The sequence below is a fragment of the Gastrolobium bilobum genome, unplaced genomic scaffold (assembly GCF_033153095.1).
Source record: "Gastrolobium bilobum isolate Gb01-03AN ecotype WA unplaced genomic scaffold, APGP_CSIRO_Gbil_v1 utg12755, whole genome shotgun sequence".
Classification (NCBI taxonomy): Eukaryota; Viridiplantae; Streptophyta; class Magnoliopsida; order Fabales; family Fabaceae; genus Gastrolobium; species Gastrolobium bilobum.
The window spans coordinates 42,677-62,571 of NW_026898765.1; the positions used below are offsets into that span (position 1 = coordinate 42,677).

At 39.7% G+C, this 19,895-nt stretch overlaps 1 protein-coding gene across 1 annotated transcript; it reads right to left on the minus strand.

The window, feature by feature from the left end:
* Positions 1–17,057: 17,057 nt before the first annotated feature.
* Positions 17,058–19,631, minus strand: LOC133283922 (uncharacterized). The gene is made up of 2 exons (XM_061480852.1): positions 18,363–19,631; positions 17,058–18,269 (listed from the first exon to the last, which is right to left on the minus strand). The coding sequence occupies exons 1-2, from the start codon at positions 19,629–19,631 to the stop codon at positions 17,058–17,060; spliced, it is 2,481 nt and encodes an 826-aa protein (XP_061336836.1).
* Positions 19,632–19,895: the final 264 nt, after the last annotated feature.

Here is a 19,895-nt window from a genome sequence, read left to right on the forward strand (position 1 = left end):
ATCTATCCCACCTCCTTTGGTTGCCTCAGATGATTCCTCAAGCTCTTCCAATAGTAGTTTGTTTAGTTCAGGTACGTACTTTTTCTGCTTTTAATCCTCTCATGTTGTTGTTATAGGTATTTATGGAGTCACCTTCTGCAGAGTTAAATGTGGCAATTCCCTCATCTGGTCAGGGACAAGAAGCTGAGGTGAACTCGGACTAGCAGGGCTCTGCCCCTATCAGCAGCGATCTTCGAAGACAATTTCCATGGGTAACAGAGGAAGATTTGAGCTTTAGATACACCATGTCTACTGAAGAGGTATCTGGGCTTCCGATAGGTAACGCAATTGGGTTCAACACTTTCTCTCCTGCAGATGATGAACCTGTTTGTTCAGGCTGACATCACGAAGGACCACATTCTTTTTCTTTTATCGCGGCCTGATTACGAAGATTGATATGTGATTCCTTTTCTCTCCCTTCAAAATGCAACTTTTAAATCACCTCCTCCTTGCCCCAACCCAGATCCACCCTAATGGTTGGGTCTATATCGTCACTTTCGAGCAATTGTGTGCATCCTTGTCCCTACCTTGTACAGTTCCTGTTTTCCTTTACTTCTTTAATGTATATACTCCCCGTACTGGTTCTGAGTCTCCTAAGTTCAAGGGATGGACTAGCATTCAAGGTCATGCCAGTAAACCTTCTAGAAAGTTGTTCTCTGTTTATAGTGATTCCTTCAAAGACTTCAAAGCTTCATACTTCAAGGTGATTGCTGAAGTTGGAGAGAAACCATGGTTTATTGAAGATGATGGAGAAGGAAATTTCCCCCTTTACTGGTCCCAAGAGCATCACCTGCCTAAGTCGTCTGACTTTAAGTTGAGACTATCGAGGGAGGATAAAGTCAATGCTAAGACTTTATTGGACCATGTAAATTCCCAGGGCCATCTTAGCGCGGCTTCTCTAGTAGCTAGATCACAGACCGGCCTGGAACGAACTAGTGTGCCTATTTCGCTGTTATTTCTCTAGTGCACAACCTGTTTAATTTTCATTATTTTGACTTTGTTTTTTTATTTGTAGGTTCCAACATGAATCTCGATATGGAAGATGAGCAAATTATATTCTATCTTTGCGAGGGAAATGCACTGCTCAGCCTCCTCCAGCTGCTAAGAGGCCAAGAACTACTGGCCCTTCTATAGCTACCACTTCCTCTACCCCGACTACTAATCTTGGTGCATCAGTGTTAGATCTCACCAATGATGCTGAAAATTTTGAATCAGATGGTAACCCGGTGTCTCCTGCTGAAGGTATTGGAGGTACCACTCGAGCAGTGGTATCTGTGAATCGGGGTACCCCCATCCCACCTGCTCTCCCAGCTGGACTTAGGAGAGGTGCTTTGTGGGAAACTAGGGTAGCTACTAAGCTCCGGGGTGTGACTCGCCCCCAATCCACATCTTTTGGGTCTGGGATAATTTCGCGAGCCGAAATGGAGGAGCTGCAAAAAGCCGAGCTATACACCTTCAAGGCAGCTTCTTTGTTGAAGCCATACTCTTTATTACTTGAAAAACATACAGAAGTTGTTGCTGATAGGTATGCAGTCCGAGTTGACCGTGACAAGGCAGTCTGAGATAACCGGGATCTAGCAGGTACTGCTGTAGAGTTGAGGTCATCCTGGGAACAATCCCAAGCGGATTTGAAGTTCTTATCAGACTCTTTTAACTTTGATGCCGACAAAGAGACTATCGTCAATTACTTCAAGGAAAAATTGGCTTTGTTGGTGGAGAGAGACTCAAGAATTGCTGCTTTGGCTTTGGAAAATGACAAGTTGAAATCTGATCTTCAAAATTTGCAATCTGATTATGAATTTAGTCAAGCCGCGCTGGAGAAAGCTGTTGGTAGTGCATTCAAAAATGCTAGCAATCAAATGAAGTATTTTAACCCTGAGGTGACCCTGAAGACTGGTCAACTTGATTGTTTTGGCTACATCTGGGGTGGTGTTTACATCCCTCCCCCTCAAGTTAATCAATATTTAAGTGTAACTGAGACTGCAAATGTGATGATCACTCCGGAAGCAAAGGATGCTGGGCAGGAATTTGAGGCCGAGGTTAGAGAGCTGCTACGGAGCGATGATCAGTAGTGGAGAGAAGGGTCGTGATGCCGGTTTACTTTTGTATTTTTTTTGTGCCTTTCTTGCAATGACTTTGAAAATCCTTTTGATTTGTAATGAACCTCGCATATTTTTCGCTGATATGAATTTGATCTATTATCAATTGTCTTGCGATTGCTTACTAACCTGATCAGGGTTATTTTATGTTTATCTCAGTTCTTGTTTTGTATGACTTGCTTTCTTAGCAATATTTTTCGCTCTTAACGATGATCTTGCTTTTTCCGCAAGACCTTAGGAATTTAAGGGTGTCCCCTTCTTTTCCTAGATTATCTACCTCGGCTAGAATTCCCAACATTGCTTCGTTAAATGTCGGGTTCTAATACCATGGTTAATTACCTTGGCTAGAACTCGCATCCTTGCTATTTTGGCAAGATAGGTTCCATCACCTTGGATTCTTTCCTCGGCTAGAACTCACGTTCTTGCTATTTTAGCAAGACGGGTTCCAATATCTTGGTTTGCTGCCTCGGCTACGTTCTTGCTATTTTAGCAAGACGGATTCCAATACCTCGGTTTGCTGAGAATAGATTTCTGAAAAAATTGATACTTGGTTTATTCAATTACTCATAACCGAGTTTGAAATTACATAATTTTTTTTTAAAACATGCTTCTGTTTATCAGCTAAAATACTTCTTTTATTTGTTTGCATTCCAAGTCCTTTTAATGCTCTTCCCTTCTAGAGTCTCTAGCGTATAAGCGCCCTTTGACAGTTTTTCTCTGACTTTGTATGGCCCTTCCCACTTTGGAGCTAGTTTTCCTTCAGCCGCATTACGTCCTCCGATATCTGCTCTTTGAAGAACTAAATCTCCTTCTGTAAATGATCTGGGCTTCATCTTTTTATTGAACCGACTTGGAACAAGCTGTTTAGCCATAAAGTTTCAGTAATGAGCCATAACCAGGGCCTCTTCTATCAAGTCCAGCTCCACTGCCATTTTTTTATTATTTTCTTCTTCTGTTTGCGCTAATGCCTGAACTCTCCTCCAGGATGGCTCTCCTAGCTCCACCGAAATCATGGCTTCACATCCATAGGTTGACCTGAATGGGCTTTCTCCTGTAGAAGTCTGCATAATGGTTCTGTATCCCCAAAGTACACAGTACCGCTCTTCTACCCATTTCCCCTTGGCAGATTGCTCTATCCTCTTTTTTAGTCCTTCTATGATGACTTGGTTAGCTCCATCCGCTTGTCCATTTGTCTGGGGATGCTCTGCTGATGCAAATCGATGTCAGATATGAAGGTTTTCCATTAGCTCTTGGAAGGCTTTACTTGTAAATTGTGTTCCGTTGTCAGTAACTACTTCATCTGGGATACCAAACCTGCAAATCAAGTTCCTTTCAAAGAAACGATGTATCCTAATCGAAGTGATTGTAGCCACTGATTCCACTTCTACCCATTTTGTAAAATAGTCAACAACCACAATCAACCACTTCAGCTGGCCTTCTGCTGCAGCGAATGGGCCTAAAAGGTCCATCCCCCATTTGAAAAAGGGCCAAGGGGCTGTAATAAAGTTTAGCTTCTCTGGAGGGGCTAGAAGGTTTTTTCTATGCCATTGACATTGATCACACCTCTGAACATGCTCCTTGGCATCATTATTCATTCATGGCCAGAAATAGCCAGCTCTAACTGCCTTTCGAGCTAAGGTCTTTCCTCTGACATTCTTCCTGTTTATCCCTTCATGTATTTCAGCCAATACATATTGCGCCCTATCCGAGTTCAGGCATTTTAATAGACGTGAGAAAACTCCTTTCTTGTAAAGTTGTCCTTCTATCACAGTGTACAGGGTTGCTTTTCGGACCAATTTCTTGGCTTCCTTTTTTGTCGATGGTAATACCCCCTTTTCCAGGTATTCCATGATGTCAAAATGCCAATCATCAGTCCTTGTTATCTGCATAACACAAGTGGGCTCCGGGATGCTCTGCTCAACTACTGTCCTGTGATTCCCTCTTCATTTTGTACTTGCTAATTTGGACAATATATCAGCCCTGCTATTTTCATTTCTGGGAATGTGACTAATATCCACCTTTTCAAACTCCCTCATTAATTTTCTGGTGGTGTCTAGATATTTTGTTAGCAATGGTCCCCTTGCTTGGTAACTCCCTGCAATTTGGAAGGTAACCAATTGAGAATCACTAAAAACCTGCAACTTTCATGCTCCGAGTTCCTTAGCCTGCCGAAGGCCGGCTATGAAGGGTTCGTACTATGCCTGGTTGTTCGAGGTTTCAAAACCCATCTGCATTGAATACTCTACCGATATACCTTCAGGGCTCTCGATTATGACCCTGACTCCACTTCCCTTTGAATTGGAGGAACCATCTACATATACTCGCCAACTATCTGGGCTAAGCGAACTCTCGGTTTTGATTGAGGTGAGCTCCCTGACAAAATCTGCTAGTGCTTGAGATTTGATTGCTTTTCGACTTTCAAAGGTTATCTCGAACTCTGATAGTTCAACAGCCCAACTCATCATCCGCCCTGCCAAGTCAGGCTTATGAAGGATCTGCCGAATTGGAAGATCCGACCTGACAACAATTTTATGCCCTTGGAAATACGCTCTGAGCCTTCTAGCAAAAATTAACAAGGAAAATTCCACTTTCTTCAATTTCTGATATCTGAGCTCCGCTCCTTATAAGAGCCGACTTACGAAGTAAATCGGCTGCTGTCCTTTCTCAACTTCTTGCACTAAAACCGAACTGATGGCAACGTCACCCACAAAAAGATATATTATTAAAGCTTCATTTTCTCTCGGTTTTGTCAAAACTGGTGGAGAAGCTAATTGCTTTTTTATCTCTTGGAATGCGGTGTCACACTCCAGATTCCATCCATATTGTGCCTCCTTTCTTAGCAACTTGAAGAATGGTAATGTTGTTTCTGCAGACCGAGGTAGGAACCTGGTAAGGGAGGCCAACCTTCCCGTTAATTGCTGTATTTCTTTCTTTCTTTTAGGAGCCTTCTTGTCTAATACGGCTCTGCACTTATCCGGGTTGGCTTCTGTTGGGTGGTTTACTGTTGGTGGAAAAATATATATTCTGATGGAGGACGTTTGTAAGAACCCGCACTGTTAATTAAAGAAATTAATTAAATAAATACGAGAATTAGGAAATAATTCCATAATTGACCCTAATAATTATTATGAGGCTTTAATAAGTATAATAAGTGATTAAGAATGCTGAAAGTCGCTTTTCTGACGAAAAGTGCAGATACCAGTTCTGCTACTCGGTATAAATGCGTACCGATGAAGTATCCCAGAAAATTATAAAAAATGCATGAATATTCCTAGAATATTATATAGGACTAGTAAAACAAGTTTAAGGTCAAAACAATGAGAACTGGTGCCATAACTGATACTGGCTATGGAAAAGCGCGTACCGGAAAGGTGCTGTGAAAAATAATATAAAAATATGACAAGTCTTGTAAAACTGAGTAGGTTTAGAATCCTGAGTTTGGGATTAAAATGCTAAGCGTAGCTATTAGTGCTAATACTGTGTGTTAATGACTTAAACCGGCTATAAATACATTTGTGTTGGCTCTAAACCCTAGGCATATCAGTTTTCTACGTGACACTCTTGGGGGCTGACTGTTTGTAACTGTTTCATTGCTTCTCTTCTCCATTTTGGGACCAAGCTACCACCTTTCTCTTGATTTTCTTTCTCTAAACTTGTAAACACTTGGGTGTGTGATTGGTGAGGAAAAGGGACCACCTTCTGAGCGTTTTGGGCTGCTGAGAAAGGAGTCTTGGGGCTGTGTTCTGTGTTCTTGAGGGGTGTAGCCATTCATTTGGTATTTTGATGCTCCAAGGAGCTTTCTTGTTGAGTAAAAAATCTACCTTCGTGCTCATTTTTGTAGTCTTGAGTTGCTGCACTGTAGAGTGATGTGTGATGCCAGTGATTATGCTGTGGGGGTAGTGTTAGGCCAAAGGAAGGATAAATTATTGCATGTCATTTACTATGCCAGTAAAATTCTTAATGAAGCGCAAACAAATTAGGCTACTACAGAAAAAGAGTTATTGGCAATAGTGTATGCATTTGACAAATTCAGGTCATATCTGCTAGGGTCCAAGGTTATTGTTTACACTGACCATGCAGCTTTGAAGTATTTGTTAACAAAGCAGGATGCTAAGCCCAGGTTACTCCGATGGATGTTACTTCTGCAAGAGTTTGAAGTGGAGATCAAAGACAAAAAGGGAGTTGAAAACTTGGTGGCTGATCACTTAACCAGGATCACAGAGACACATCTACAAGAGGGTCCGAAAGTGGTGATTAAGGAGGAGTTTCCTGATGAGCAAATACTGGCCATAAGCACTGTTTCCCAGTTGGTGCAGGATCAAGTCTTTAATTTTGACACTCCACCATGGTTTGTTGATTTTGCTAACTACAAAGCTGCTGGAGCCATGCCAAAGGATTTCACCTATCAACAGAGGAAGAAATTTTTGCATGATGTGAAGAGATACATCTGGGATGAACCATACCTCTTCTATAGATGTTCAGATGGAGTAATCAGAAGATGCATTCCAGAGGAGGAACGTAAGAGTTTCTTATGGAACTGTCATGGTTCAGCCTATGGTGGACACTTTGCAGGTGAAAGAACAGCAGCCAAAGTTTTGATGAGTGGTTTCTACTGGCCCACATTGTACAAGGATGCCAGGAAATATGTGGAAGCATGTGACAACTGTCAGAGGACTGGGAACATCTCCAGGAGACATGAAATGCCTTTGAATAATATACTGGAGGTGGAGATCTTTGATGTTTGGGGTATGGACTTCATGGGACCTTTTCCCTCTTCCTACTCAAACAAGTATATCCTGGTGGCAGTTGATTATGTGTCGAAGTGTGTCGAAGCCATAGTCACGTAGACCAATGATTCTCGGGTTGTGATTGCATTTCTGAATAAGAACATTTTTGTGAGATTTGGAGTCCCGAGAGCCATAATCAGTGATGGGGGAACACACTTTGATAAATGGCTGGTTGAGGCTCTTCTTGCAAAGTATGGAGTCAGGCACAAGATAAGTACTCCATACCACCCACAAACTTGTGGTCAGGTTAAGATTTCCAACAAGGAACTTAAACGAATACTGGAGAAGACTGTTGGGAATGCTATGACTCAATGGTCCAAGAAACTTGATGACACCTTGTGGGCGTATCGGACAACATTCAAGACTCCTATTGGAATGTCTATATTTCAGTTGTTGTTTGGGAAGCATGTCATTTGCCTGTGGGATTGGAGCATAGAGCATTGTGGGCTGTTAATTTTTTAAACTTTAACTCCAAAGCAGAACGTGAGAAAAGACTACTGCAATTGGATGAACTGGATGAATTCCGTCTGTCTGCATATGAGAGTGCCAACCTATACAAGGAAAAGACCAAGCTATGGCATGACAGGAAGATCACACCTAGGGATTTCAAGGTTGGTGATCAAGTTCTGCTACTCAACTCCAGGTTGAAATTGTTTCCAGGGAAGCTGAAGTCCAGATGGTCTGGACCATTTGTGGTTAAGGATATGAAGTCTTATGGAGCGGTGGAAATTTGTTCTTGGGATTATGACCGGAGTTTTACTGTGAACGGTCAGAGATTGAAACTTTACATCGGAAGTGCTGTGGACATGCAACTTATTTCAGTTGCTCTGTTAGAGGTAAAATAGATAAAAAACCGTCAGGCTCGTGAAGTTAAACACGCGATGAGTAGGAGGCAACCCACTGTATCAGGTATGTAATATTAGTGTTCATCACATATAAAAAAAAATGAGAGAGAGAGAAGGGGGGAAGTTTTAGAAAATTTTTTTAATTTTTTTTTTGACAAGTGCTGGGCGCTAAGACACCCATTCTGGACGTTTTAGCGGTCTAGAGTTGCATCACAATGCAAAAACTCTGGCCCAGAGCGCTAAAACATTCAGACTTATCGTTTTAGCATTCCCCAATGCATTCGATTGCAAGCACTCTGGCCCAGCGCGCTAAAACGTCCTTGGTGACCGTTTTAGCGTGGTGCTACACACAACGTTGCACATTTATCTGGTCCTGGGCGCTAAAACGTTTGGTTTCAACGTTTTAGCGCCACGTCACTTATTTTGAAATACACTGTTTTCCCTCACTTCTCCCTCACTCTCATTTTGCATTCACTCATTCTCTCTCTTCTTCTCCAACTAGCGAATTCTTCTGGAATTGTATCATATATTCCCTTCCTCTTATCTACATCATGGTATGTATCACATCTCTTCTCTTTCCATCTTTTTATATATCATTTTGGTAATTGTTTCCTATCATCTAGGGTTCCCATAATTTGATTCCATGACCTATATATGTGATCAAATGTTTTTCTTTGTTAAATGTAAGTAGATGTATGTGGGATATAGCTAATTTTTCATTTTTTTTGGGTTGAGAGGGATCCCCATTAGTTTCACAAGCCTTGCATGTTGCACACACACACAAGGTGTTCGACAGAATGTCTGACCCAGAAAAGCCAGGACACTAAAACGCTAGACATTCCACGTTTTAGCGCTCGACCATTTGATAACACGCATAAGGCCAGGACGCTAAATCGCTCAGTTTGAACGTTTTAGCGCCCAGGCCCTGCTGCACGCATGCTTTAGGTTGCTGGTTTGGCATTGTGGGGAGTGTGTAAATGCATGATGTTGGATCTAATTGACCACTTCTTCAAATTTAAATCTGGGAATTGGATCCATGAACTCTCAAATGATTTGAATGATATACTGACTTATTCTTTGATATTTCAGGATCATGACTACCCCATCACCCAAGAAAATCGGAAAGAAGAGGTCTAGGGTGACTCAGGCATCTGAGCCTACACCACCTCCACCTGCCTTTGATGCCCGATTCTGGAAGAGTGCTGATCACAAGGTCCGTTTCAATACCAAGACCTCCTCCAGACCATTTGTTCGGGAGAGAAAATTCATCCTGGATAAGGATGAATATCCTAATTTTCAGTCCCAGCTACAGAAGAGGGACTGGGTGACTTTTGGTGAGATTCTGGTTGACAACAGCTTGGCTATATGTAGGGAATTTTATGCTAATGCCTACAATGGTGATGAAGGTGGCCAGAGGCATTTTGTTTGTTGGGTGAGAGGGAAGAAAGTAAAATATGATGCCCACACTATTCAGAAGCTTCTGAAAATCTGACATTGTGACTATATCCAGAACCAAAATTGTCAGTTCAAGAGAAATTGTCAACAGATAGACATTCCTCCAAGGCGAAGCAGCCTAGATTTTGAGAGTTGGACCAAATTGGGGGCAGCTGAGCCTGTGTTGCAAACCATAGCCAAGCCCAATGAAAAATGGAAGATGATGAAGGAAGAGGTAAATCCTAAGTTGCTTTGGTTGAGGCAACTTAATGGAGAGGCCAGGGTTTGGTTTCATTTTGTGGTCTCCAATGTTATGCCTTCCTCTAACCAAACGGAGGTAATTCTGATGAGGGCTGTTCTGATCTACACTATTATGACCGCGAAGACAATGGAGCTTCCAATCCTTCTTCAGGACAACATCTATGACATGGCCCATTCTGATAACAGTTCTGCTGCATTAGGTCACTGTTCTTTGATCCAACATCTGTGTCAGAAAGCCGGTGTTGATGTTACTAATAATGGGGTGCCAGTTAAATTGTACCCTGCCATTGATGCCAAGCTCATCAAGAACCAGCTTCGGATAGGAGGAGGAGCTGCTACAAGTCTGACACCGGGCAGGAAAAACATGATCGAGGCAGAGTCTGAGTTCGAACGGAGGGTGCAATCAGGGGAGCAGTGGATGGTCAACACTGAGGTTCGTCTGGGACTTTTACGCCGCCGTCTCAAGTTTATGCAGACGAGCCAGAGTTCATTTCAGACCTAGATGATTAAGATGTTGACAGATCTCTGTGAAGCCCAAGGCATAGAGCCATCTGCATTTCAGCCTGCGGATTACCCTCATTCTGAGGAGGAGGATGAATTTGAGGCAGCTTCCACAGCATACTTTGAGGAGCGTGCTGATAGGTATGAGGCTGCTGTGGCTGCCATGGGAGCTGGTACTTCGACCGCTGCAGGAGAGACTGCTGATGCCATTGCTACTGCTCAGACTGCTGCTGATCAGACTGCTGGAGATGCTTCTGCCATGGATGAAGACCGGGCTGCTGATGACGAGTACACCCTATTACCTGCTGATGATCCAGGATAAGATCTTCTTGCTTCTGATGAGGAGGATTCAGAGTCTCACATAAACTCCTGATGGTTTTATATTTTTGTTTATATTGTTTGGTTTTGGTTTACATTGGTTCTATTTTGTATTAGTTTTATTTTGTAAATTGGTTTAGTACATTGAGATATTCACTGTTTTACCCAATGGGTGCAGCTCAGTTGGTAATTTGGCGCTGAGTTAGTGGGGTTGGATATGTGTTCGATTCCCGCTGAATGCATTCTTGGGGAGGGGGCTGAACCTTTAGCCATCACTGTTCCCCCGCACTCCGGATTAGTCCCATAGCCGGCTCAAAGAGTCGAAGCTCGTAGGGATACCGGAGGGAGCCAACTCGTCTCAAAGAGATAATTAGGGTTGGGTAACTCCAAAAAAAAAGATATTCACTGTTTTGATTGATGCACATTGTGATAGTACTGATGCTATTGACTTATATATGAATGTGTTTCAGTGATCCACTGCTGTTTTTAGATTTAAATTAGTTGCTAGGGACAACAACGTTTAAATCTGGGAATTGGGGTGTGATTGAATGGCATTCGAACTTCATGGAGATGTCACACCAGTGGAAGAGCCAAAACAGGGAAACATCTCAATCTCTTTTCTTTAAGTTTTCTGTGTGAATAAGTTTTTAGTGTAATTTAGATGTTAGTTGTGATTCAGGATTTGGATTTCAGTTTTTTTATATGAAATTCCATGAGGATTTGACTAATCAAAATTTTAGATGATTGATCAAATTAAGGATACAATCTTATGCCTTGCATGTTGAGTAAATGAAATGATTGCATGACTCATTCAATGTGTAAGAGTAGAGAGATTAGTTTTGATGCATATAGAGAAAGTCAAGCATGCACTCTGAACTGTGAGGAAATTGAGCCTATATGGAAAAATTTTGTTCAGAGAGCACTTCACTGCATGAGTAACTCTAGAACTTGCCTTGTTCTTGCTTGAAATGGTTGATGATTTGTAGGGTAGAAATGATTAAGGCATTTCCTTTTTGAACTAGAAAGTTAAATGGCCAACCCTTATTGTTCCCATTGCATGAAACCTTTGAGCCTAAGCTTGTTTTATCTAGAAAACCAAGAACCTACATTCATTCCAATCCTTCTGGTAAGTGAGAATGGATGAAAAGGTCTGTTGGGAGTGTTTCTTGTAATGGATGAATGCACAAAGTATTATGAGAGTTGGAAATATAGGAAAGAAGGAAGGAAAAGAAAGAAAAGAGTATGAGATACAAAGTGTCTGGAAGAGACAGAGGGAAGTATTAAAGACACAAAGTGTCTGAAAGGAAAAGGAAGAAAAAGAAATTTTTTTATTAAAGACACAAAGTGTCAAGAAGAAAAGGAGGAAGAAAGGTTCAAAAGAAAAGCACAAGGAATGAAAAAGGAAGAAAGTTGGGGGAATTAGGAAGAATTTGATAAATATTATGATCTCCCCTCTTATCTGAATCTGATTCATCTAATCTGAACTTCTCCTTTGACATAAATCCTTACCTTTAGTCAAGCCACATACCAAGCCTCATTTCCAATCATACCAAGACCTTTTGATCTACCTTATGGATCATTGTTACTATGAACAGTGAAAAGATGGGCAAGCCTATGGTAGTTTGAGTGTAGTGAAGAGTGAGTGATAAGTGAATCCTTAAACACTAGTGTGAAAGAGAGTTAAAATTCTCACAATTTTTGAGAAGTTCCTAGTGAGGGGGTGTTGTTGTTTGGAAGTCTCTGTATATCATCTTTACTGATCTGTTGAAAAGTCACATATGATGTTGGGAAAATCATAGGGAATAAGAGATTGCATGGTTATAAGTTGTATCAATGTGATCTTTTGTTAATTGAAGTCCATCCTCATGAGTTTCATCTGTAAAGAGTCTTAAATCCTTCTCTGTTGTAAGTTCATTACTGAGGACAACAATGTCCAAATATGGGATTTGGGATAAACCCCTAGTTCATCAGGTTTTTAAGCATGAATTAGTTTCAATTTGTGTGATTAAATAGATGCAAAAGAGGTTAATGTCATGGAAATCCCTCAAGTACAAGTTATGAAAGCTTTGTTGAAAGTTTACATTGTCTTGTAGGGAAATGAAGTGACACGAGCTGTCGAACTCGCGCAAATTAAAAATTATTTTTTAATCAGGGTTCAGAAAATTTGCAGTAAAGTGGAAACCCTGAGTCGTCTCTCAAGGAAATTGTTTTGGTTAAAATCGCTTATGAGAACAGAAAATTAAAAGGGGGGTTTTGGATTTTGATTCAATAATTAAAAAGGCAGAATATAAATTTGGAATCAAAATTCGTAATTAAAAATAACCAACCTAAGGTTTGGGTTCCATGGACGTCTTTCCTCGGATAAGAAGATATCAGAATCGTGATTGATTTGTCAATCGGATCAGAATCCTTATTTCCAATTGACAACCCTCTCTAAGCGATCGCTTAGCATTTGATCAAAGACGATGTTTCTACTCATACAATCGCAGAGTATCAGCCCGCTTGATTTAAGGTCATAGGGTCAATCAACCTAATCATCAAATCTGATGATTAATCCCTTTCCATAATCACAATCGCGAACCTCAGATTGAATATCCACGATCGCACGATATCAATCTGAGTTGGGAAGGGAAACAAAACTGATTTGAAATAAACGCAGATCCTCAAGACTAATCCATGGAATCCATTACCCTTAGGTTGATTAAAAGGTTCTTAGCCTCGCATGGCTAAGGTAAACATGATTGAAATAAAAAGAAGAAGAAGAAGAAAAAGATGAAGAACGCTTCAGAGAAAATACTTTGATCCTCAATTTTGAAAATTACAGAATGACTACAATGTTTCCTACTCTTCCGTCATATACCCCTACCCAAAGCGGGTTAGGGTTCAGTTCTGACCGGCCCATATGTCTAAAATACGAAATAAAATACATAAAAATAAAATAAAACTTCAGCAAAACGTGTCCGACTTGGCGCACGAAATCGACTAGCTTCCAATCCGAATTGGGCTTCGAGCTATTCATAAGAATTGTAGCCCTTTGTGTTATCTGAAAAACCCAACAAGAACGGAGTCAATCCGACAACTGTGGACCAAGATATGGCCAAAATACAGAAGTAACGTAAAGCTGAAAAATTCTGACGAAAATAAATTAAACCCAATCAAAAACTAAAAATGTAAAATAACTCAAAACATCATTATTTTTTTCAAATAAATCCTAAAAATACTAATCAAGAGTAACAAATAAGTGTAATAAAATATGAGTTATCATGAAGCTCAAGGAGCAGCAGAGAGAAGGAAGAAGACTCTGAAGAAAAGGATAATGCTCAAGTGTTGAGCGCTAAAACGTCCACACATAACGTTTTAGCGCGCTGCTGCAAACTGAGGACAAAAGTTGCTGGTGAAGAGCGCTAAAATGTCCAACACTAACGTTTTAGCGCTCTGCTGTTGGAAAAGTTTCTGGTCTTGGGCGCTAAAACCTCCTGATCCAACGTTTTAGCGCTCTGATGTGAGAAAAGATTCTGGTCTCGAACGCTAAAACATCCAAGTCAAACGTTTTAGCGTTGGAATAAGTTAAAAACAGTTGGGCACTCGTCAAACATGGACGCTAAAACGCCCAATAGTGAATGTTTTAGCGCCCATATTAATTTTCAGTTGTATTTTGTAACTCTATAAAAGGAAAGGGCCTTCACATTCTCAAAAATATCCTATCCTATCTCAGATCCTCTGATCTGACACTTCATTTTCTCTGACTTTCCAAATTCTTTAGGATTAGTTCTTGTATTAGTTAGTTCTTTCTATGTAATTGTACTTGAAGATTAAAGACTCACTATCATGACTATGGAGTTTGATCTTTCTTCTTCTCTTGTTTATTCTTTAATTATGTCTGAGTAGAGTCCTTTGTAGTCTGATTCAATGGAACTCAAGTGTGAATTTATGAATGATTAATTGAATATCTTGTTTATCTCTTATGTGATTGTATGAAGTTGTCTTGATTAATTCTTTCTATCAAGGGAATAGTGTAGAACATACATGTTTACATTGTTTCTGTATTTCACAACTTCATCATCAGTGTTCTAGTAGTCAAGGGATTGATGCTAGGATTCTGATGTGATCTTAAGACCTTAGTAATTAATGCATGTATTAAGAAGGGAATCGCAAAGGGATTGGGGTTACTGATTAATGTATCAATCAGGGTAGTAAGGGATTACATCTTGATGATAAGAAAAAAGATGATCAACATCACATGGTAGATAATTCATTATAGAAATTGGTTCATCCATAAATTCATGCTTGAGGGAAATTGATATCTGACTACCTTCCCCCAATGGCTAAGCTGTCTAAAATCCCTTCCTTAGGGAAGTTCCTTTCTCAGTATGTAACCAATTTTCATTGGCGCACAATGAATATAGCTTACTTAGCCAAAGAAATACAAAAAAGCTTCGGTCAAGAGTTTTGAAAATAGTTCTTTAAGAGTTTCACAGTTTATCTGTTCCACAGATAGTTCAGCTCATAGCTGATAGTTTAAACATAATTATTCTCAACTGAAATCACATAGACTCGAGATTCAGTCAAGAGATAACGATTGGAACGAAGAGAAAAACACTTATATTAATTTAAAAGACAGAATCCTTATTTCCAATTGACAACCCTCTCTAAGCGATCGCTTAGCATTTTATCAAAGACGATGTTTCTACTCATACAATCGCAGAGTATCAGCCCGCTTGATTTAAGGTCATAGGGTCAATCAACCTAATCATCAAATCTGATGATTAATCCCTTTCCATAATCACAATCGCGAACCTCAGATTGAATATCCACGATCGCACGATATCAATCTGAGTTGGGAAGGGAAACAAAACTGATTTGAAATAAACGCAGATCCTCAAGACTAATCCATGGAATCCATTACCCTTAGGTTGATTAAAAGGTTCTTAGCCTCGCATGGCTAAGGTAAACATGATTGAAATAAAAAGAAGAAGAAGAAGAAAAAGATGAAGAACGCTTCAGAGAAAATACTTTGATCCTCAATTTTGAAAATTACAGAATGACTACAATGTTTCCTACTCTTCCGTCATATACCCCTACCCAAAGCGGGTTAGGGTTCAGTTCTGACCGGCCCATATGTCTAAAATACGAAATAAAATACATAAAAATAAAATAAAACTTCAGCAAAACGTGTCCGACTTGGCGCACGAAATCGACTAGCTTCCAATCCGAATTGGGCTTCGAGCTATTCATAAGAATTGTAGCCCTTTGTGTTATCTGAAAAACCCAACAAGAACGGAGTCAATCCGACAACTGTGGACCAAGATATGGCCAAAATACAGAAGTAACGTAAAGCTGAAAAATTCTGACGAAAATAAATTAAACCCAATCAAAAACTAAAAATGTAAAATAACTCAAAACATCATTATTTTATTCAAATAAATCCTAAAAATACTAATCAAGAGTAACAAATAAGTGTAATAAAATATGAGTTATCAAATTCTCCCACACTTATCTTTTTGCACTCCTGGGCAAAAACTAGAATAGAAAAAGAAAGCAAAGAAATAAGAAAAGTGTGAAGATCAACCTATCCTTCCTAATAATTAGCAAGTATACAAAAGATAACAAAAATCACAAGTCTTGAACAGATAAAACAATCAGGACAAAAATTCCTTAATATCAAATCACAAGACTTGCCAATTCCAACTGCAACTGCTAATTACACAAAAATGGTTCCTCACAGGATTCCCTCAATTTTCTCTCAAGTGTATCAATTAATTTAGTATATCACTCAAATCAACTCCAGAAAATCATCCTACCATAGGCTTGCTCAAATTCTACTTCTCCACTGCTAATAACACATGCATGCACAAATCAAGAGGGCTTTATGCAGGGTTGTAATGGGGCTGGGGTAAAGGTATGGATGAATATGGAAGAGAAAGCTAAACACCCCAGAATTTTACAAAGAGCGAAAGTTAAGAACTAAACTAAGAACATAAAACAAAGATACTGAAAAGATAAACACTTTTTTTTTCTTTTTTCTTTTTTTTTTTTTTTTTTTTTTTTGTTTTTTTTTTGTGTTTTTTTTTTGTTTTTGTTTTTGTTTTTGTTTTGAAGAAGTAAAACCACATAGCAGAAATGAATCAGATGGTCACCCCCCACACTTAAAATTTTGTCCGTCTCAGGCAAACCTCCACACTTAAACACAACATCACAATGAAACCAATGCTCAGTAAAACTCCAAGGTATGGAATTAATTGGTTTTTCACTTAGGCTGGTAATGCGGCTTAAGAAATAACGGATATAAAGGCTCAAAAGGGCTCACCAAGGGATAATAATATAAGGGAAGGCTATCTGGCTAAAGTGGGTAAAGAAAGAAAGAATGCCTCAATCATATTCATGCATGCAAGTGAAAAATGCAGTTTCAAAAAGAATCAGAGCAAGTTCTAGAGGACAACAATCAAGAGCAGAATCACACAAGAAAGAAAAACTGGCCTACAGATTAAGACCATGTCTACAGGCTCAAAAATCTCACAAGGGTATACCAAATCATGCAATCAGCAGCACAATATCAAGCAGCAAGTAATGCAATCCAAGAATCAAGAACTAAGCCTAAGCAGAAATTTCTATCAAACCCTGTGATTTAAGTCTACTCCATGTAACACTCAATAATAACCAGAAAGAAAAGGAAAATCTACCTATGAAAATCAAAGACTGAAATAAAGAAAGGAAAAGAAAAATGCAAATAACAGAAAGAAAAGAAAAAGAGGGAAGAAGACTCCCTGAACTCCCTAAGGAGGATAAGTAGCATCAATGAGCAGAGCCTCTGTCTCCACAGGTTGCTTCTGGGGTCCTTCATTAACAACTTTGAGGTGATGGCAAATCATTGTGCAAGTCTTCCCCATCTGCTTATCACGCAACTTTGGGGGCTTTCTTTTCTGTGTGTATTTCTTCTTCTCTTGATCCTTTCTTCCAACCTTACGCAAACTTTTCTGCATACTAAAAATAGAGGAAGAACTTTTTGGTACCCATTTCATCTTGGGTCCATGAGAGTTAGGATCAAAATCATTACCAGAATGGGGAGTCTTGCATAACTTCACACTTAGTACACATTCAGAATTAACATTAATAGGCAAGTCATAATCCACAGGTAATGCACAATCACGAATCAATTCAAAATCAACCTTATCAGCCACATCATGAATCACTTTTATGCATGAAACTGAATGATCAACCTGAACCTTAGAATGCTTCATGGAATCAAATATACTAAAATGTAAAATGCTATCACCAAATTCCATGGATAGAGTACCAGAATGAACATCTATCTTTGTCCTAGCTGTTCTCATGAAAGGCCTACCAAGTATAATTGGTGATCTATTAGTAGCAGTCTCACTCTCCATTTCTAAAATGTAGAAGTCAGCAGGAAAAATCAGATTATTAACTCTGACCAATACATCCTCAATCAAACCAGATGGGTGAATACTACTCCTGTTAGCTAATGTAACCACAATACTAGTAGCACACAAAGGACCAAGTCCAAGAGACTTATATACAGATTCAGGCATGACATTAATGGAAGCCCCTAAGTCTAGCATGCAATCATGAAAAACAGAATTGCCAATTACACAAGGAATAGTAAATGTCCCTGGATCTTGACATTTTTTAGGCATAGGCTGGATGAGTGCTGATACATTCTGACTCAGGTTAACTTGCTCATCTCCTTTCAGTCTTCTCTTGTTGGTGCACAGCTCCTTTAGAAACTTGGCATATCTCGGAATCTGCTGTATTGCATCCAGAAGAGGGATGTTCACCTCAACTTTTCGGAAGGTGTCAAGTATCTCTTTATCTCGAGCCTTTGCTGATTGCTTCTTGGACTGAGTGGCTCTTTGAGGGAAAGGCAGAGGGATATGGACATCAGATGTATCAGTGCTCTGCTTCTTGGAGCTAGTGTCACCTCCCTTAGATGACTCAACAGCAGCTTGGTTTGGCTCCTCCATTTGCTTTCCAGACCGCAGAGTAATAGCACTCACATTTCCGCTTCCTTTTGGATTTGGAACTGTTTGGGATGGAAGGGAGCTGCTGGAAGATCGGGCCTGGTTCATTGATGTCGCCAATTGCCCGATCTGTGTCTGCAAATTTTGGATTGTGGATTCTGTCCTCTGTTGAAACTCTAGATTGTTGGTGGCCATCTGTTTCATTAAGTCCTCCAAAAAAGGACCACTGACACTGTTTTGCTGCTGCACTGGTGGTTGTTGTAACTGTTGAGGAGCAGGTTGCTGGAAGTTTTGTCTCTGCTGTGGAATGAACTGCTGCTTCTGTTGGTATGGAAAATTTTGTTGACTCTGCTGATATGGAACATTTTGCTGATTCTGGTTCCATTTGAGGTTTGGATGATTCTTCCAGCCAGGATTGTAAGTGTTGGAGAATGGATTACTCTGCTGCTGCTGGAACTGTGGTTTCCCAGGAAAGACTGCAGCTACTGACTGGTCTGCAGGAATGGAGCCCTCTTGTAGAGAAGGGCAAGCATCAGTGGAGTGAAAATGGTCATTGCATATGCCACATGGATTGCCGAACTGTGGAACAGAAGTCTGGACTGTCTGGGTAACTGCCAACTGTCTCACCATGGTTGCCAATTTATCAAGTCTATTTTCAATTTGCTGATTGTCAGCACTTGATGCCACTGCTGAAGGCTGGGTCGGAGTTTCTTGCACCTGGTACACAACACTGCTATTGGCTCTCGTTCCAAACTGTTGAGCATTTGCAGCCATGTTTGAGATCAACGCCTTAGCTTCATTGGGTGTTTTGTTAACAAGAACTCCTCCACTAGCAGCATCAATCAGGTTCCTATCCATATGTAGCAATCCCTCATAGAAGTAGACAATCAGCAATTGCTCCGGAATCTGGTGATGTGGACAACTTGCACAAAGTCTTTTAAACCGCTCCCAGTACTCATGCAAGTTTTCCTGATTTGCTTGTTTTATGCCACTTATCTCCTTTCTGATTGAAGTGGCTCTTGAGGACGGAAAAAACTTCTCCAAAAACAATCTGGCCATGTCATTCCAAGTTTCGATAGATGAAGGCTGAAGGTAGTACAGCCAATCCTTAGCTCCTCCATCGAGGGAAAAAGGAAAGGCTCTCAGTTTGACCTGCTCCTCATCAACTCCTTGCGGTTTCATTGTGTTGCAGACTACATGAAACTCTTTCAAATACTTATATGGATCTTCACCTGCAAGACCATGAAACTTGGGAAGCAAATGGATAAGACCAGACTTAAGTTTAAAACCAGTATCAAGATAACGAATGCAAAAAGACTGATACTTAACATCAGGTGCAGTCAATTGCCTTAAGCTTCTATTATCCATGTTTTTGACCAAAACTTTATTATAACAAAACTTCCTAAATTATAAAAATAAATAAAGAATTAGGAAAAATAAAATAAAAATAAAAAACAAATAAAAATAAAAAATAAAATAAAATGAAATCAAAATAAAAATAACAATAAAAATATAAAAAATAAATTAAAATAAAATAAATAAAATGAAAAAAATAAAAATAAAAGGAAACTAAATCTAACAAAATCTAATCTAACTAATCAAAATCTAACAAAATCTAATCTACTGTTAATA